The 17,353-nt window shown below is 42.2% G+C and overlaps 1 protein-coding gene across 1 annotated transcript; it reads left to right on the top strand.

Annotated features, from left to right (window-relative positions):
• The first annotated feature begins 6,823 nt into the window (after window positions 1-6,823).
• On the top strand, window positions 6,824-7,780 carry LOC147003852 (olfactory receptor 6C74-like). Its single transcript, XM_085839612.1, has one exon. It carries the CDS (start codon window positions 6,824-6,826, stop codon window positions 7,778-7,780), a length of 957 nt encoding a protein of 318 aa, XP_085695738.1.
• The last annotated feature ends 9,573 nt before the right edge of the window (window positions 7,781-17,353 follow it).

Here is a 17,353-nt window from a genome sequence, read left to right as displayed (position 1 = left end):
GGGGTTTTATATAGATACCGACTCATTGCTGAGAAACCTGTAGTTCTTATTCTCTGCATAATGACCATAATGTGGTCTGCATAGTGTAGTTCTGTGTGTTAATTTCCATCTATTGAAAGAAGACTATTTTTCAGTGAGGGTTGAGAGATGCAGTAACCTATGGGTGTATTGGTTTGAAAATGAATAGCCTTCATAGGCCCATAAATTTGTAGGCCTATTGGTTTGAATGGTAATGCACTAAGGGTGGGCTTTGCAGTCTCAAGGGCCCAAGCTCAGCACAGTGTCTCTCTCTACTGATTCTGCATCTGGATGTAGAACTCTTAGCTTCTTCTCCAGCACACTTCTGCCTGGATGCTGCCAAGCTCCCCACTATGACATCAATTCACTAAACCTCTGAAACTATAAGCAAGCCCCAATTAAATGCTTTCCTTTATAAGAGTTGTCTCTTCACAGCAATAGAACACTGACCAAGACAATGGGTATAAGGAAAACGCATTAGGGATTATTTTAAGTGTTTATATATCAACATAATAGTAATATGTTTTCCTCTACAAAGGATAGTAATGCCAGACTCTCTCTCTGGCTTGTATTTTGTGGAGAAGATGCTAAATCAAACCAGAAAGTGGCCAGGCACTCCCATGACACTGGAGCCACCATTGCTCCATTGGGCTAATCTTGCCAAGCCAGTCCTCCTTGTGGTTGTCACGGTTCACAGCTGGGTAAAACTCATGTCCACTTTCCTCCTCTGGTGTTGTCAATGGCACCTTTCACCACTATGAAAGCTAACCTTTAGGGAGAAAGCTTCCAGGTGCGTACCAATTTGATTTTTCCATAATCTGCCTAATGTATGGAGTATTTTCAATCAACTTATGGAGGGTAACCAAGAGCAATGGCAATAGCCAGTGATGTTAGTAGTTTATGGGATTCTACTGGGAAATAACTCATATAGGGACAATTCATTCTCAGTACCATAAATTTTATTTGCTACCATGGTGTCTAGCAGGGGTGTTATCTCCAATTCCCTCATTATAAGGTATTTTTATTTAGATACTTTATTATATATGTATATGCATAAGATTATGTATATATTTTAGGAAGTTCTTTTAGTAGCAGGTTTTCATATAACTGTTTTCTTTTCTTTTAGATATATTTTATTTTTATTTTTATTCTTTAATCCATTTTTTACAGTCCAGTGTTCATCTTTTCCTGGTCTGCCCACAAACCCACCAACTGGTCCCATCCATACTTGCCTCCACCACCACCACCCCTATCTCTAAGAGGATGGCCCCCTATGCCCACCCAACCAGGTCACCCCACTCCCTGAGACCTCAAGTATCTCGAGGGATAGGCACATCTTCTCTCTCTGTGGCCAGACCAGGCAGTCCTCTGCTGTATGCATTTTGGGGCCTCATATCAACTGGTGTATGCTGCCTGGTTGGTGGCTTAGTGTCTGAGAGATCTCGGGGATCCAGGTCAGTTGAGACTACTGGTCTTCACATGGGGCCGTCCTCCTTCTCAGCCTCTCCTAGCTTATCCCCAATTAAACCACAGGGAACCCCATTTTCCCTCCATTGATTGGGTCTAGTATCTGCATCTGATTCATTCAGCTGCTTGTGAGCATTTCAGAGGGCTAAACTCCTAACTAAACACTAAACTCCTGTCTGCAAGCACACCAGAGCATCAGTAACAGTGTTAGGCCCCAGGACTTCCCCTTCAGGTGGAGCACAATTGGAGCCTGTCACTGGACCTACTTTCTCTCAGGGTCTTCTCCACTTTTTCCTAAAAATTCCTTTAGACGGGAATAATTCTGGGTCAGAGCTTTTGACTGTGGGATGGAAACTTAATCCACCTGATGTCCTCTCCCTCCACTGGAGGTAGACTCTATAAGTTCCTCTTTCCCACTTTCGAGTACTTCATCCAAGGTCCTTCTTGTGAGGAGCGGGTGTGGCAGCAGTCCCAAGATGGCGCCTGGGACTGCAGCCAAGTCTTATGACTTGCACCTGACTTCCTCATACACCTGGAAATAAGCCACGACCATCATGAAAACTGCGCAGATGCACCGTGATGCAAGATCGGACCATATGATGAGTGATGATTATGGCCAATGGACTGCTGTTACGTGGACTGGGCTGATGGGGCATGGTTGAGAGGTTATATAAGGGATTGCAATTAGGGGGATAGATATAAAGGATTCCTGGAGAGATTGATTTCTGGAGAGAGATTCATGCATGATGTTGAAAGGTTCCTGAATAAACTGCTTTATGTTTATTCATATAAACAATATGAATGAATGAAACAATATGAATATGAAGAATGCTGTGTCGTCGTTCCTTTCTGCTGGTCGGAATTGGAGGCGACACCTTCCCTTTGAGTTCTGAGAGTCTCTGACTTTCCAGGTCTCTGGTACATTCTAGAGGGTCCCCTCACATCCTACCTACTGAAGATGCCTTTTTTTTTTTTTTGCTTTCTGCTGGCCCTCAGGGCTTCAGTCCTGTTTTCCCCAATCCCCCTGCCTATACCCTCTCTCATCCAGATTCCTTCTTTCCTCTGTCCCACCACCCACCCCCACCATGTGGTTGCTTTCTTCTACTTCCCAAATGAGATTGTGACATCCTTACTTGGGCCCTATGGCTTGTAGCCTTCTTGAGTTCTGTGAATAGTATCTTGAGTATTCTGTACTTTTCTGGCTAATATCCACTTATGAGTTGACTGAGATGCCACTGCTAACCTGTGAACCAAATTGTAGATTTCCAGACAACACAGTCAGGAGTTGCTCCAAAGAAACTTTCTAAACAGGTTCACTTCTCTCATATCTTTCTTCTGCACTACCTGTGTCTATAAGAGGGGTTAAAGTGTTTAAGAATCATCATTAAAAAAGGTTTTGAAAAAATTAAAGTTATAAAGTTCCAATCCTTCCACAATCCTCCCCAAAATACGTGGTCAGGTCTGTCACAAACATTAGTCTATTTCTGGTGCTGAGTGCTGTCTCAGTTACAGTTTCTATTGTCTTAGGTAAATGCATGGCCAGTTGCAGTTTGTGAAGGAAAGGGTTAGTTTGTCTTTCACCTTCAGTTCATCAAGGAGGAAAGTCAGGGCAGGAACCTGGAGGCAGGAATTGAAGCAGAAGCCATGGAGGAGTGCTGCTTACTGGGTTGGCCAGCCTGCGTATTTATTGTCCCCAGGACCACCAGCTTAGGGTATCAGGTCCCCAGTGAGCTGGACACACCTATGTCAATCATCAGTCAAGAAAATGTCCCACATTCTTTCCAATAGGCCAATCTGGTGGGGGCATTTTCTCAGTTGAGCTTCCCTCTTCCAAAATGACTCCAGCTTGTGTTAAATTGATATAAAACTAGTCAGCACAATGCAATGTTTGTATTATGTTAGGTCTACCTATGATGTAATTGTATTCCTTTGGAAGCTAAATATGACAATATTTTATTGGGTATTATGTTGTCAGAAGGTGGACTTGTAGTGATTAATTTTTGTTGTCAACATGACTGAATCAAAAAATTGACAAAGAAATGGACTTCTGGGTAACTCTGTGGGGATATTTTCTGGTCTAACTGTGAGTGTAAGTAAGGTCCTTCCCAAGAGCCTGTCGAATCTTGTGGCTGGATCCAAAATATAAAGAAGAATATAGGAAAATATGTCTTTTGCCTGACTTCCTCTGCTTATTGCTGGTAAGTGCGTCAACACTCTTGTGAAACTGAGTTGACATCAGAACTCAGCTTCATCAGCCTTCCAATGTGGACTGAAGACCAACAGGTCTCCAGGAATTATTCAGGCTTTCAGAACCAGATTTCAAAACTTCAAAGGCAGCATGTGTGGTGAACAGAGAACTGGGTTCTCATTCTCTACAGTATGCAGCCAGCAATTCTTCGACCATTTATATACATACTGTGTAAGCCAATGTAGTGACTTATCTTTGTAACATGTGTTCATTCTATTACTTGTCTTTATCTAGATAAACTTGACTTGTATAGTGGCTCAGAGATCCAATTCTCTATGTAACGTTAAAAAACATATCAAATTGTGCTATCTACCTCCTCAGTTCTGGCTGTCGTGGTAGTCCTTGTGAATTCCAAGCTGACCTCATTCTCTCAGGAATCCTCCTTCCTTAGTCATATGAATGCATGGACTATAGGCATGTGTCATGTTAGCTACCATCATTTGAATTTTTAGGCCTACATTAACAATATTATGCAATTTGGGAACTTATGAACCTTGGGAGATTATATGCATTTCAATTTTATGTATTTTCATGAAGACATTAGGGAGCTCATATTATATTTTTACACAATGAAAGGGCAACCATTATTCTACCTAATCATTATGTGTTATCATTATTATCATTAGTCAACTGATATTCCACTCACAACATTGTTAAATTACCAATCATGAGGGATCCTAGATTGACAGCCACTAATGATACTTAGTGTCTCTTGGTGCTGCCCACTGGACCTGGTAGATCCTGATTAGTATCAAGAGACAGTCCACTAGTAAGCATATGTTGGAACAAATTCATGTCCCTGTCATTTCTGCTCCTGATGGTACAAGTCTTCTCAGTCTGAACATGCGTGCTTGGGTGGTGGTGGTAAGAGGGGCAAATTCAATGCCTTGGGAAGCATTTTAAAGGAACACTATCAATGTGAAAAATATCTAGTATGTCATATTGAGGGAAGAGTCTCCTACTTCTCTCCTGGCTGTACTTTGTTCCTAGCACTGGGGTTTCATGTTGATGCTGGCATATGCAAGGTTGCAGGATGAGATGTGGGGACCTGGAGATTCACCAGAGCTTTTTAGGAATTCCAGATGAATTCACTTGTCAATTCTCAGGGAACAGAGAGGCAATGTTGTACTTGTTTTTCCATAGTTACCACACAAGATTTCCACTGAGATATGCTTGGTTTAATGAAGTTCTTAGGCTGTTGGTTGATTGGAGAAGAATACCTGGCAGATGTTGAATTCACCTCTGGACAAATTATGAACATTTAGAATGGAAGTGTTGACTTACTTACACTTCAGCTATTGGGACCAATGTGTTGATTTTTTTTTTATCTTACAGTTAAGAAAACAGAGGACAGGATTCTGGCTGCTGTTAGCTACTTGTGGCAATGGCATGGCCTCAGTGTGATCAGAGCATCTTGCTATTTGTTTTATGTAAATGGCAGTGGTGTTTTTCTTCTATATGGTTTTACCACAAGTCAGATACCAAGAGTGAAAGCATTTGGTTGTTCTAAGTCAGATAGCTAGGTCTGAGACCAGAGGTGGATGCTAGTTGACCAGAATGACAAAGTCTCACATATAAGGACTTTATGCATTTACAGGGAAAGAGTATTTAAGTACAGATGTGTGTGTGGTAGCCAGAGGTTGATGTTGGGTACCCCTGCTCATCGCTATTGCTTGAGATACAATCTCTTCATGAATGTGGAGCTCCTGGTTTCCACTAGACTGGCCCGCCTATCCAGTGGGCTCCCGGGACCTGCTTGTCTTTGTCCCATCGAATGCTGTAGTTGCAGCTGCCCTTCACCACCCCTGGCTTTTTACATGGTGTTGGGATTCTGAATTTTCACTCTCTGTCTGGGGCTATAGATGAAAGCAGCCGGACACGAGCCTTTAACCATCCAGCTAGAGTTCATTGGGTTTTCTAATCTAGTCCACTTCATCAGACTGCAGGCAGGACTACAGAACTACAGGGTGTTTTCTGCTAATAATAATATGGTCAAACATGGAAACAAATGCTAAGGAATGATGATGCAATGAATATATTTTGTGGCATAAATGCCTTCTGACTTAAAATCTTTTGAAGATTTGTTATTTTATACGTACTGAGAGTTTTCTTTACACGTGTGTATGCATACAACTTGAATGCCTCAGGGGTCAGAAGGGAGAGATGGATCCACTCAAACTGGAGTTGCAGATGATAAATTGTCATGTCCATTTAGAGAACTGAACCCAGGATCTCTGCATGAATAACCTAAGCTCAAAATGGCCAAGTCATCACTCTAGTGCCCGGGACTGAAGTCTTGGTTTGTCTGGCTTCTTTTCTTTTCTTTTCTTTTCTTTTCTTTTCTTTTCTTTTCTTTTCTTTTCTTTTCCCTTCCCTTCCCTTCCCTTCCCTTCCCTTCCCTTCCCTTCCCTTCCCTTCCCTTCCCTTCCCTTCCCTTCCCTTCCCTTCCCTTCCCTTCCCTTCCCTTCCCTTCCCTTCCCTTCCCTTCCCTTCCCTTCCCTTCCCTTCCCTTCCCTTCCCTTCCCTTCCCTTCCCTTCCCTTCCCTTCCCTTCCCTTCCCTTCCCTTCCCTTCCCTTCCCTTCCCTTCCCTTCTCTTATGTTGTTGAGAATTAAAACCATAGCACTACATCTGTTAGATAGGTGTACCACCCCTGAGCTACACCCCTAGATTCATGTTGATTTTAAGTTGTAAGGTTTCCTTTGCATTATTAATCTGGGCCTGTGTAACATGAATATGCTTTTACTAGAAATATGTACCGTGACTAAAGGGATAAAAGTCTATAACATTGATTTCAGTAGACAGGGAACCACATAGAAAAATAACCAACACTGTTGAGTGACTTTATCCCTAATGAAGGTGTGAGGCCCTGCAGTTCTTCTACACCTAGTGTTTTAGGGTACAGGTAATATAAAGGCAGTCATTATATTCATCAGGTATTTTTCCTTAACAGTGGGCAAAGAGACACCTTGGATGCCCTGTTTACCAAGTCTGAACGCCTTCCCTTGTCATTTACAGGTTTAGGAACACCCAGTTCTCTACCTTTAGTGATGGTTCTGCAAAGCCCTTCAGTGACAGACAGACTGAAGAGATGGAACGGCTGACGCCAGAGGAAACAAGGAATTGGACATGGGTCCGGGACTTTGTCCTTGAGGGGTTCCCTGTGGCTGAGGACCTGAGGATCCTCTTCTTCCTGATGCACTTGCTGGCCTACTTGGCTTCCCTCATGGGCAACATGCTCATAATTAGCATCACCTGTGCCGACCACCGATTGCAGACGCCCATGTACTTCTTCCTCAGCACTTTCTCCTTTGTGGAGTGCTGTTTTATAACTACAGTTATCCCCCAGCTGCTCATCATCTTTCTGTCAGGGAGGAAAACCATCTCCTTTGTGGCTTGCTTCACACAGGCCTTTTTCTTTCTTTTCCTGGGGGCAACTGTTTTTTTCCTCCTGGCTGTCTTATCCCTGGATCGCTATCTGGCCATCTGCAAACCTCTACACTATTCAACCATCATGAGCCCAAGGATGTGCTTTCTTCTTGTTACTGTCTGCTTAGTTTTGGGATTCCTCTTCATGGCTGGTCCAGTTGTGATGCTTTCCCAGTCATCCTACTGTGGCCCCAATGTTATTCCTCACTTTTTCTGTGATTTTGGGCCACTGGCAAATCTCTCCTGTTTAGATACCAGGTCTGTTGAGATGCTATTTTTTAACCTTGCATTAATTGTGCTTTTTGCTTCCCTTCTGATAGCCATCTTTGCATACAGCAACATAGTGGTCACAATAGTGCGTCTCCCTTCGGCCAGGGAGAGACAGAGAGCTTTTTCCACCTGTTCCTCTCATCTCATTGTCCTCTCTCTAATGTATGGCAGCTGTGTATTTATATACATGAAGCCAAAGCAGACAAGCAGGATGGACACCAACCGAGAGGCTGCTCTTGTGAACACGGTAGTGACACCCCTTCTGAACCCTGTCATCTACACCCTGAGAAACAAGCAGGTCCACCAGGCTCTGAGGGATGCACTGTCCAGGGTTCAATTACCCAGATAACAAAGGAGCAATGCACCTTCCCTTTGACTTAGTCTAACACCATTTTAATTTTATTTAAATGTTCTATATAAACCATCAGGTATGTTATCAAATCCTGCCTGTTTGTTACTACAACAATGGTTGATGTATCCAGTAATTCCATCTGAAGGCATTAATAATTTGTTATGAAAAAAATGTTTCTATATCTGCTTTGGTGTTAATGAAGACCAAAACCTCATATGTATTACATGCATATTACAGTTTCTACAAAGTGTCTGCAATTATCCACACATTTATTTGATGTGTGGTTTTGGTCTGATTTCAGTTATTCTCTTTTAGTAATGAAGGAACAAAGAGAGACTGGGGTTAGAGTTAGGAATGGAGAATCAAAGAAATGAGTACCAAGAATCTAAAATTTATCGATGGCAGATTTATGTTATCATCATACCAACATTTACATGACCCATAAACAATAAATGTCATGATATTCATAATAAATTACCTTACACCATGTACTATAATTGTTTCCCCTGAAGAATATTTGCATATAAACAGACATCATTACTTACTCCTCTAGTTTTCACTAAGTTGTAAAGCATTGAAATAAAAAGTTCCCATTGCTGTGACTCGTTATCAGGTTTCATTCACTCTTAACCCCTAAATGCAAGAACCAACAAAAGGCCACAGGAATTATGGATTGTTAAGCAGACTAGAGTTGTATGTTGGTCTCCATGCCGATGAAATGCAAAGAATTCAGGAGAAATTCCCTCAGAGGTGAAAGAAACTAACTGTAATGTTAGAAGTTAATACTGCTTCTTGAGATGAATTTATGGACGAGGTCAGGCATCCATGTTAACACTAAGACAAAATGAATCTATTGATCAATCATGTGTCATGAGACAAGCTGAATAGAAAACAAGAAGGAAAACACCTTTGTCCTGCTCAGTTTTCCTGTCAAGTTGACCTGACCCTCAGTTGAGGAATGGCTACCATCCGATTGTCTGTGTGTAAGACTGCGGAGCATTTTCCTAATTGTTGATTGACATGGGAGGGCTCAGAACACATGGGCAGTGCTAGTCTCTTCCTCTGGCAGGTGGGTCTGGGCTGTCTGGGAAATGCAACTGACTGTGACCATAGGAGTAAGCCAGCAAGCCACAGCCTTTTGCTATTACCATTTCAAAGTCCTGCCTTGGATTCTTTCCCTGTCTTTCCTTAATGAACTGTAACTTGGAAGCCAAATAAACCCTTTTCTTCCCCAAGTTGCTTTTGGCCTTGGTGTTTATCACAGCAACAAAAAGCTAACCAGGGCACTATGATAGAAAGGACAAACTGAAACACACATTTTGTTCACTGAGATTAAATCCAACTTTACCACAATGACAAAGTGGAAGTAGATTGAGAATGATTTTTTTGTTTGTTTGTTTGTTTGTTTTTGAAGAGAGGTTTTTACTATATGAGTTGATTATGGCATACATTTTAAAACCGTAGAGACAATCTTAAGTTCACAACTGCAAAAGTTCAAAAGAAAAAAAGCTAATGATATGAAATAATAACACTCCAAGTAGACTGGTAAAAAAATTACTTAATCAGAAAGACACACAAGTGATACGTGTGTGTGTGTGTGTGTGTGTGTGTGTGTGTGTACACAATGGCAGATTTAAAGCACAGGGAAAGGTGAAATCAGTAGGAGTATAAGGAGCACACAACTGTGGTTGGAAGTTCTAATTTCATTTCTTCATTTACTAATAGGGGAGAATAATAAGCATTCAGAATTGTGTTTGTCCATCAGTGAACAAACGGGGCTTGATTAATTAGTAGATTCTTGTATTTTGCCTTTGCAGGATGCACATTGATTTCATGAGCACATGGGAACTTTATCATAATGGAACTTTTATTGGGCTGTAAACTCAATCTCAAAACTCTTTACATGATTGGAAAGATAGGATGCTATTAGGCCACAGAGTGAATGAGAAAGAAACAAAAAATATAGTAACAAATGATCTGTGAGAATTTAACTTTTGGCTGTAAAGTACTCATTGAAATGACAACTTGTTGAGAGAAAATATTACAAATATAGTCTAGGAAATGTTATTAATTGAAAGAGATGCAGGAATGAAGCATTCAAGGAATGGATTTAAACAGGCATATGTTTGTGTAAAGAAACGTTGGGAATTTGGTAAGTTAGAGACAGAAGTAGGGGTAGAAAAGGTCATGACACAAGCATAAGAGAAAAGGACAGAGAGCAGGGAGTGTGGGGAATGTGGAGGAAGTGCTGAGATGTGCTAGAAAAGTCAAAAAATCTCTTAAAAGTAAAGCCAGAAATCTATTGAATGGGTTCCTCCTTCAGCAAATTATCTTCAGTCAACCATAACCACATAGTTCATAGTTGGAAGATACCATCTGAGACATAATTCAGGGAGGCAGCATGGAAGTTGAGAGAAGCTGGCGGTGCTATCCCAGCCATCTGATTCTGTCTAGCCAGGGCCCAGAAATGGGAATGAGGAAGGTTTTAATACTTCCAGTCCAAGCTCCAGCCATTGTTGATCAGTCTTAGGAGAATCCTTCAGTACAGGCCAGGAGTAGTGGTGCACACCTTTAATCCCAGCACTCGTGAGGCAGAGGCAGATGGATCTCTGTGAGTTCAATGCCGCCTTGTTGGAAGAGAAGAGAAGAGGAGAGGAGAGGAGAGGAGAGGAGAGGAGAGGAGAGGAGAGGAGAGGAGAGGAGAGGAGAGGAGAGGAGAGGAGAAGAGAGGAGAGGAGAGGAGAAGAGAGGAGTGGAGAGGAGAGGAGAGGAGAGGAGAGGAGAGGAGAGAGCACATTCTTGAGTGGAAACCACCTAAAATACAAGCTTAACACCTTCTGTTTTCAGAGCTCAAAGAAAAAGTAGCAAAAAGGATGTGTTTTGTGCTTTGATTTGTGCTATTTGGATTGCATTGAATGAAGATGCAATTCTCTTCCTCACGTTCAATGAATTTTGTTTGTGCTGTCCACATACTCTTGGATGTGGAGACTGTGATGGAGCACAGCTGAACTACCATGATGTATCTCATCCTTGAGCAAAACGGATTCTCCCTCTTTCTAAAGGTAAAAATTGCCAATCTCTCCTCAGCTAGGAATGGCACTTCATGCTCACCTCCCCTCTCCTTGCTGGGAATTTCTCTCATTTGAACTTGTGCAGGTAACAGCCATTGCAAGTTCCTATGGACAATTGGATTTGTTGTGTCCAGAAAACACTTTTCTTTTTTTTTAATATTTTTTATTACATATTTTCCTCAATTACATTTCCAATGCTATCCCAAAAGTCCCCCATAGTCCCCCCCAATTCCCTACCCACCCATTTCCATTCTTTTGGCCCTGGCATTCCCCTGTATTGGGGCATATAAAGTTTGCAAGTCCAATGGGCCTCTCTTTCCAGTGATGGCCGACTAGGCCATCTTTCGATACATATGCAGCTAGAGACAAGAGCTCTGGGGTACTGGTTAGTTCATCATGTTGTTCCAACTATAGGGTTGCAGATCCCTTTAGCTCCTTGGGTACTTTCTCTAGCTTCTCCATTGGGAGCCCTGTGATCCATCCAATAGCTGACTGTGAGCATCCACTTCTGTGTTTCCTAGGCCCCGGCATATTCTCACAAGAGACAGCTATATCTGGGTCCTTTCAGAAAAATCTTGCTAGTGTATGCAATGGTGTCAGCGTTTGGAAGCTGATTATGGGATGGATCCCTGGATATGGCAGTCTCTAGATGGACCATCCTTTCGTCACAGCTCCAAACTTTGTCTCTGTAACTCCTTCCATGAGTGTTTTGTTCCCAATTCTAAGAAGGGGCATAGTATCCACACTTTGGTCTTCATTCTTCCTGAGTTTCATGCATTTAGCAAATTGTATCTTATATCTTGGGTATCCTAAGTTTTGGGCTAATATCCACTTATCAGTGAATACATATTGTGTGAGTTCTTTTGTGATTGTGTTACCTCACTCAAGATGATGCCCTCCAGGTCCATCCATTTGGCTAGGAATTTCATAAATTCATTCTTTTTAATAGCTGAGTAGTACTCCATTGTGTAAATGTACCATAATTTCTGTATCCATTCCTCTGTTGAGGGGCATCTGGGTTCTTTCCAGCTTCTGGCTATTATAAATAAGGCTGCTATGAACATAGTGGAGCATGTGTCCTTCTTACCGGTTGGGACATCTTCTGGATATATGCCCAGGAGAGGTATTGCTGGATCCTCCGGTAGTACTATGTCCAATTTTCTGAGGAACCGCCAGACTGATTTCCAGAGTGGTTGTACAAGCTTGCAATCCTACCAACAATGAAGGAGTGTTCCTCTTTCTCCACATCCTTGCCAGCATCTGCTGTCACCTGAATTTTTGATCTTAGCCATTCTGACTGGTGTGAGGTGGAATCTCAGGGTTGTTTTGATTTGCATTTCCCTGATGGTTAAGGATGTTGAACATTTTTTCAGGTGCTTCTCTGCCTTTCGGTATTCCTCAGGTGAGAATTCTTTGTTCAGTTCTGAGCCCCATTTTTTAATGGGGTTATTTGATTTTCTGGAGTCCACCTTCTTGAGTTCTTTATATATATTGGATATTAGTCCCTTATCTGATTTAGGATAGGTGAAGATCCTTTCCCAATCTGTTGGTGGTTTTTTTGTCTTACTGATGGTGTCTTTTGCTTTGCAGAATCTTTGCAGTTTCATGAGGTCCCACTTGTCAATTCTCGATCTTACATCACAAGCCATTGCTGTTCTATTCAAGAATTTTTCCCCTGTGCCCATATCTTCAAGGCTTTTCCCCACTTTCTCCTCTATAAGTTTCAGTGTCTCTGGTTTTATGTGAAGTTCCTTGATCCACTTAGACTTGACCTTAGTACAAGGAGATAGGAATGGATCGATTCGCATTCTTCTACATGATAACAACCAGTTGTGCCAGCACCATTTGTTGAAAATGCTGTCTTTCTTCCACTGGATGGTTTTAGCTCCCTTGTCAAAGATCAAGTGACCATAGGTGTGTGGGTTCATTTCTGGGTCTTCAATTCTATTCCATTGGTCTACTTGTCTGTCACTATACCAGTACCACGCAGTTTTTATCACAATTGCTCTGTAGTAAAGCTTTAGGTCCGGCATGGTGATTCCACCAGAGGTTCTTTTATCCTTGAAAAGAGTTTTTGCTATCCTAGGTTTTTTGTTATTCCAGATGAATTTGCAGATTGCACTTTCTAATTCGTTGAAAAATTGAGTTGGAATTTTGATGGGGATTGCATTGAATCTGTAGATTGCTTTTGGCAAGATAGCCATTTTTACAATGTTGATCCTGCCAATCCATGAGCATGGGAGATCTTTCCATCTTCTGAGATCTTCTGTAATTTCTTTCTTCAGAGACTTGAAGTTTTTATTATACAGATCTTTCACTTCCTTAGTTAGAGTCACGCCAAGATATTTTATATTATTTGTGACTATTGAGAAGGGTGTTGTTTCCCTAATTTCTTTCTCAGCCTGTTTATTCTTTGTGTAGAGAAAGGCCATTTATTTGTTTGAGTTAATTTTATATCCAGCTACTTCACCGAAGCTGTTTATCAGGAGAAAACACTTTTCTTGTAGTCACCCACCATTGCTAATCCGAACAATCTTTCCAAAGCCTTTTCCATGCTGATCCCTGAACCATAAGTGGAGGGGTTTGATATAGGTATCCCATTCATTGCTGAGCTCCCTGTGGTTCTTATTCTCTGCATAATGATCATAATGTGGTCTGCATAGTGTGGTTCTGTGTGTTAATTGGCATCTATTGAAAGAAGACTATTCTTCAGTGAGGGTTGAGAGATGCAGTAATCTATGGGTGTATTGGTTTGAGTAAGAATGGTCTTCATAAGCCCATAGATTTCTAGGCCTATTGATTTGAATGGTCGTGCACTAGGGTGTGGCACTCTTAGGGGGTGTGGCCTTGTTGGAGTAGGTGTGGCCTTGCTGGAGAAACTGTGTCACTAAGGGTGGGCTTTGCAGACTCAGAGGCCCAAGCTCAGGCCAGTGTCTCTCTCTAATGCTTCTTCATCTGGCTGTAGAACTCTCAGCTCCTTCTCCAAGATCACATCTGCTTGGATGCTGCCAAGCTCCCCACTATGACATCAATTCACCAAACCTCTGACACTATAAGCAAGCCCCAATTAAATGCTTTCCTTTATAGGAGTTGTCTCTTCACAGCAATAGAAAACTGACCAAGACAATGGGTATAAGGATAAACCATTAGGGATTATTTTAAGGGTTTATATATCAAAATAATAGTAATATGTTTTCCTCTACAAAGGATAGTAATGCCAGACTCTCTATCTGGCGTGTATTTGTGGAGAAGATTCTAAATCAATCCGGAAAGTGGCCAGGCACTCCGATGACACTGGAGCCACCATTGCTCCATTGGGCTAATCTTGCCAAGCCAGTCCTCCTTGTGGTTGTCACGGTTCACAGCTGGGTAAAACTCATGTCCACTTTCCTCCTCTGGTGTTGTCAATGGCACCTTTCACCATTATGAAAGCTAACCTTTAGGGAGGAAGCTTCCAGGTGCGTACCAATTTGATTTCTCCATAATCTGCCTAATGTATGGAGTATTTTCAATCAACTTATGGAGGGTAACCAAGAGCAATTGCAATAGCCAGTGATGTTAGTAGTTTATGGGACTCAACTGGGAAATAACTCATATAGGGACAATTCATTCTCAGTACCATAAATTTTATTTGCTACCATGGTGTCTAGCAGGGGTGTTATCTCCAATTCCCTCATTATAAGGTATTTTTATTTAGACACTTTATTATATATGTATATGTATATGCATAAGATTATGTATATATTTTAGGAAGTTCTTTTAGTAGCAGGTTTTCATATAACCGTTTTCTTTTCTTTTCGATATTTTTTATTTTTATTTTTATTCTTTAATCCATTTTTTACAGTCCAGTGTTCATCTCTTCCTGGTCTGCCCACAAACCCACCAACTGGTCCCATCCATACTTGCCTCCACAACCACCACCCCTATCTCTAAGAGGATGGCCCCCTATGCCCACCCAACCAGGTCACCCCACTCCCTGAGACCTCAAGTATCTCGAGGGATAGGTGCATCTTCTCTCTCTGTGGCCAGACCAGGCAGTCCTCTGCTGTATGCATTTTGGGGCCTCATATCAACTGATGTATGCTGCCCGGTTGGTGGCTTAGTGTCTGAGAGATCTCGGGGGTCCAAGTCAGTTGAGACTGCTTGTCTTCCCATGGGGCCGTTCTCCTTCTCAGCCTCTCCTAGCTTATCCCCAATTAAACCACAGGGAATCCCATCTTTACTCCATTGATTGGGTCTAGTATCTGCATCTGATTCATTCAGCTGCTTTTGAGCATTTCAGAGGGCTAAACTCCTAACTAAACACTGAACTCCTGTCTGCAAGCACACCAGAGCATCAGTAACAGTGTTAGGCCCCAGGACTTCCCCTTTAGGTGGAGCACAATTGGAGCCTGTCACTGGACCTTCTTTCTCTCAGGGTCTTCTCCCCTTTTGTCTCAAAAATTCCTTTGGATGGGAACAATTCTGGGTCAGAGCTTTTGACTGTGGGATGGAAACTTAATTCGTCCACTTGATGTCCTGTTCATCCACTGGAGGTGGACTCTATAAGTTCCCCTTCCCCACTTTAGAGTACTTCATAAAAGGTCCTTCCCCTTGAGTTCTGAGTATCTCTGACTTCCCAGGTCTCTGGTCCATTCTAGAAGGTCTCCTCATATCTGACCTACCGAGGTTGCCTGTTTCTTTGCTTTCTGCTGGCCCTCAGGGTCATTCCTGTTTTCCCCAATACCCCTGCCTATACCCTCTCTCATCCAGATTCCTTCTTTCCTCTGTCTCACCTCCCCCACCCTGACCATGGGATTGCTTTCTTCTCCCTCCCAAATGAGATTGTGGCATCCTAACTTGGGTCCTATCTATGGCTTGTAGCCTTCTTGAGTTCTGTGAATAGTATCCTGAGTATTCTGGACTTTTTTGGCTAATATCCACTTATTAATGAGTATATAACATACATGTCCTTTTGGGTCTGAGTTACCTTCCTCAGGTTAATATTTTCTAATTCCATCCATTTGCCTGCAAAACTCATGATGTCCTCATTCTTAATAGCCAAGTAGTATTCCATTGTGCAAATGAACCACATATTCTGCATCTCTTCTACTGTTGTGAGACATCTGGGTTGTCTCTAGGTTCTGGCTTTCACAAATAAGGCTGCTATGAACATAGCAGAACACATGCCTCCGTGCTGGGTTGGGCATCATTTAGGTATGTGCCCAAGCATGCTATAGCTGGGTCTTCAGTAAATGTTTCCAATTATCTGAGGAACCTCCATATTGATTTCCAGAGTGGTTGTACCATTTGGCAATCCCACAAACAACAGAGGAGTTTTCCCCTTTCTCCACATCCTTGCCAACATTTGCTGTCACCTGAGTTTTTTATTTTAGCCAAGAGAGAACTTCTCCTGGTGTTCCTCTTGGTCCCTCCTGCTGACTCGGCCGAGGCTGAAGACTGGCTGTCTCTGCTAGTTCATGTCACCACTGTTGCTAACCTGACTCTACCGATCTAGACTGCTGGTGTATCCTGAAGTGTTTGTGAGTGGATTGAGCTGCTGTTGCTAACCTGTGAACCAAACTATAGATTTCCGAACAACACAGATGGGAGTTGCTCCAAAGAACTTTTCTAAACAAGCTCACTTCCCCCATATCTTTCCTCTGCAATACCTCTGGTGAGTGGTGGACTATAAGGGAGGTTAAAGTGTTTAAGAAGCATTATTAGCCGGGCGTGGTGGCGCACGCCTTTAATCCCAGCACTCGGGAGGCAGAGGCAGGCGGATTTCTGAGTTCGAGGCCAGCCTGGTGTACAAAGTGAGTTCCAGGACAGCCAGAGCTATACAGAGAAACCCTGTCTCGAAAAACCAAAAAAAAAAAAAAAAAAAAAAAAGAAGAAGCATCATTAAAAAAAGGTTTTGAAAAAATTAAAGTTATAAAGTTCCAGTCCTTCCACAATTCTCCCCAAAATACATGGTCAGGTCTGTCACAAACATTACTCCATTTGTGGTGCTGAGTCCTATCTTAGTTACAATTCCTGTTGTCTTAGGTAAATGCATGGCCACCTGCAATTTGTGAAGGAAAGAGTTAGTTTGTCTTTCACCTTCAGTTCATCAAGAGAAAAGTCAGGGCAGGAACCTGGAGGCAGGAATTGAAGCAGAAGCCATGGAGGAGTGCTGCTTACTGGGTTGGCCAGCCTGTGTATTTATTGTCCCCAGGACCACCAGCTTAGGATGTCAGGTCCCTACGAGCTGGACACACCTATGTCAATCATCAGTCAAGAAAATGTCCCACATTCTTTCCAATAGGCCAATCTGGTGGGGGCATTTTCTCAGTTGAGCTTCCCTCTTCCAAAATGACTCCAGCTTGTGTTAAATTGTTATAAAACTAGTCAGCACAATGCAATGTTTGTATTATGTTAGGTCTACCTATGATGTTACTGTGTTCCTTTGGGAGCTAAATATGACAACATTTTATTGGGTATTATGTTGTCAGAAGGTGGACTTTTAGTGGTTAATTTT

This window comes from Mus caroli, unplaced genomic scaffold, assembly GCF_978045245.1.
Source record: "Mus caroli unplaced genomic scaffold, Mus_caroli_1 scaffold_7, whole genome shotgun sequence".
In the NCBI taxonomy this organism is placed as follows: Eukaryota; Metazoa; Chordata; class Mammalia; order Rodentia; family Muridae; genus Mus; species Mus caroli.
The sequence above is the reverse complement of the archived record's forward strand: the minus strand, read 5'-3'. Positions and strand labels throughout refer to the sequence as shown.

Bases quoted from the DNA above. Each gene is read 5' to 3' on its own strand.
- LOC147003852 (XM_085839612.1), top strand. From the start codon at position 6,824: ATGGAACGGCTGACGCCAGAGGAAACAAGGAATTGGACATGGGTCCGG.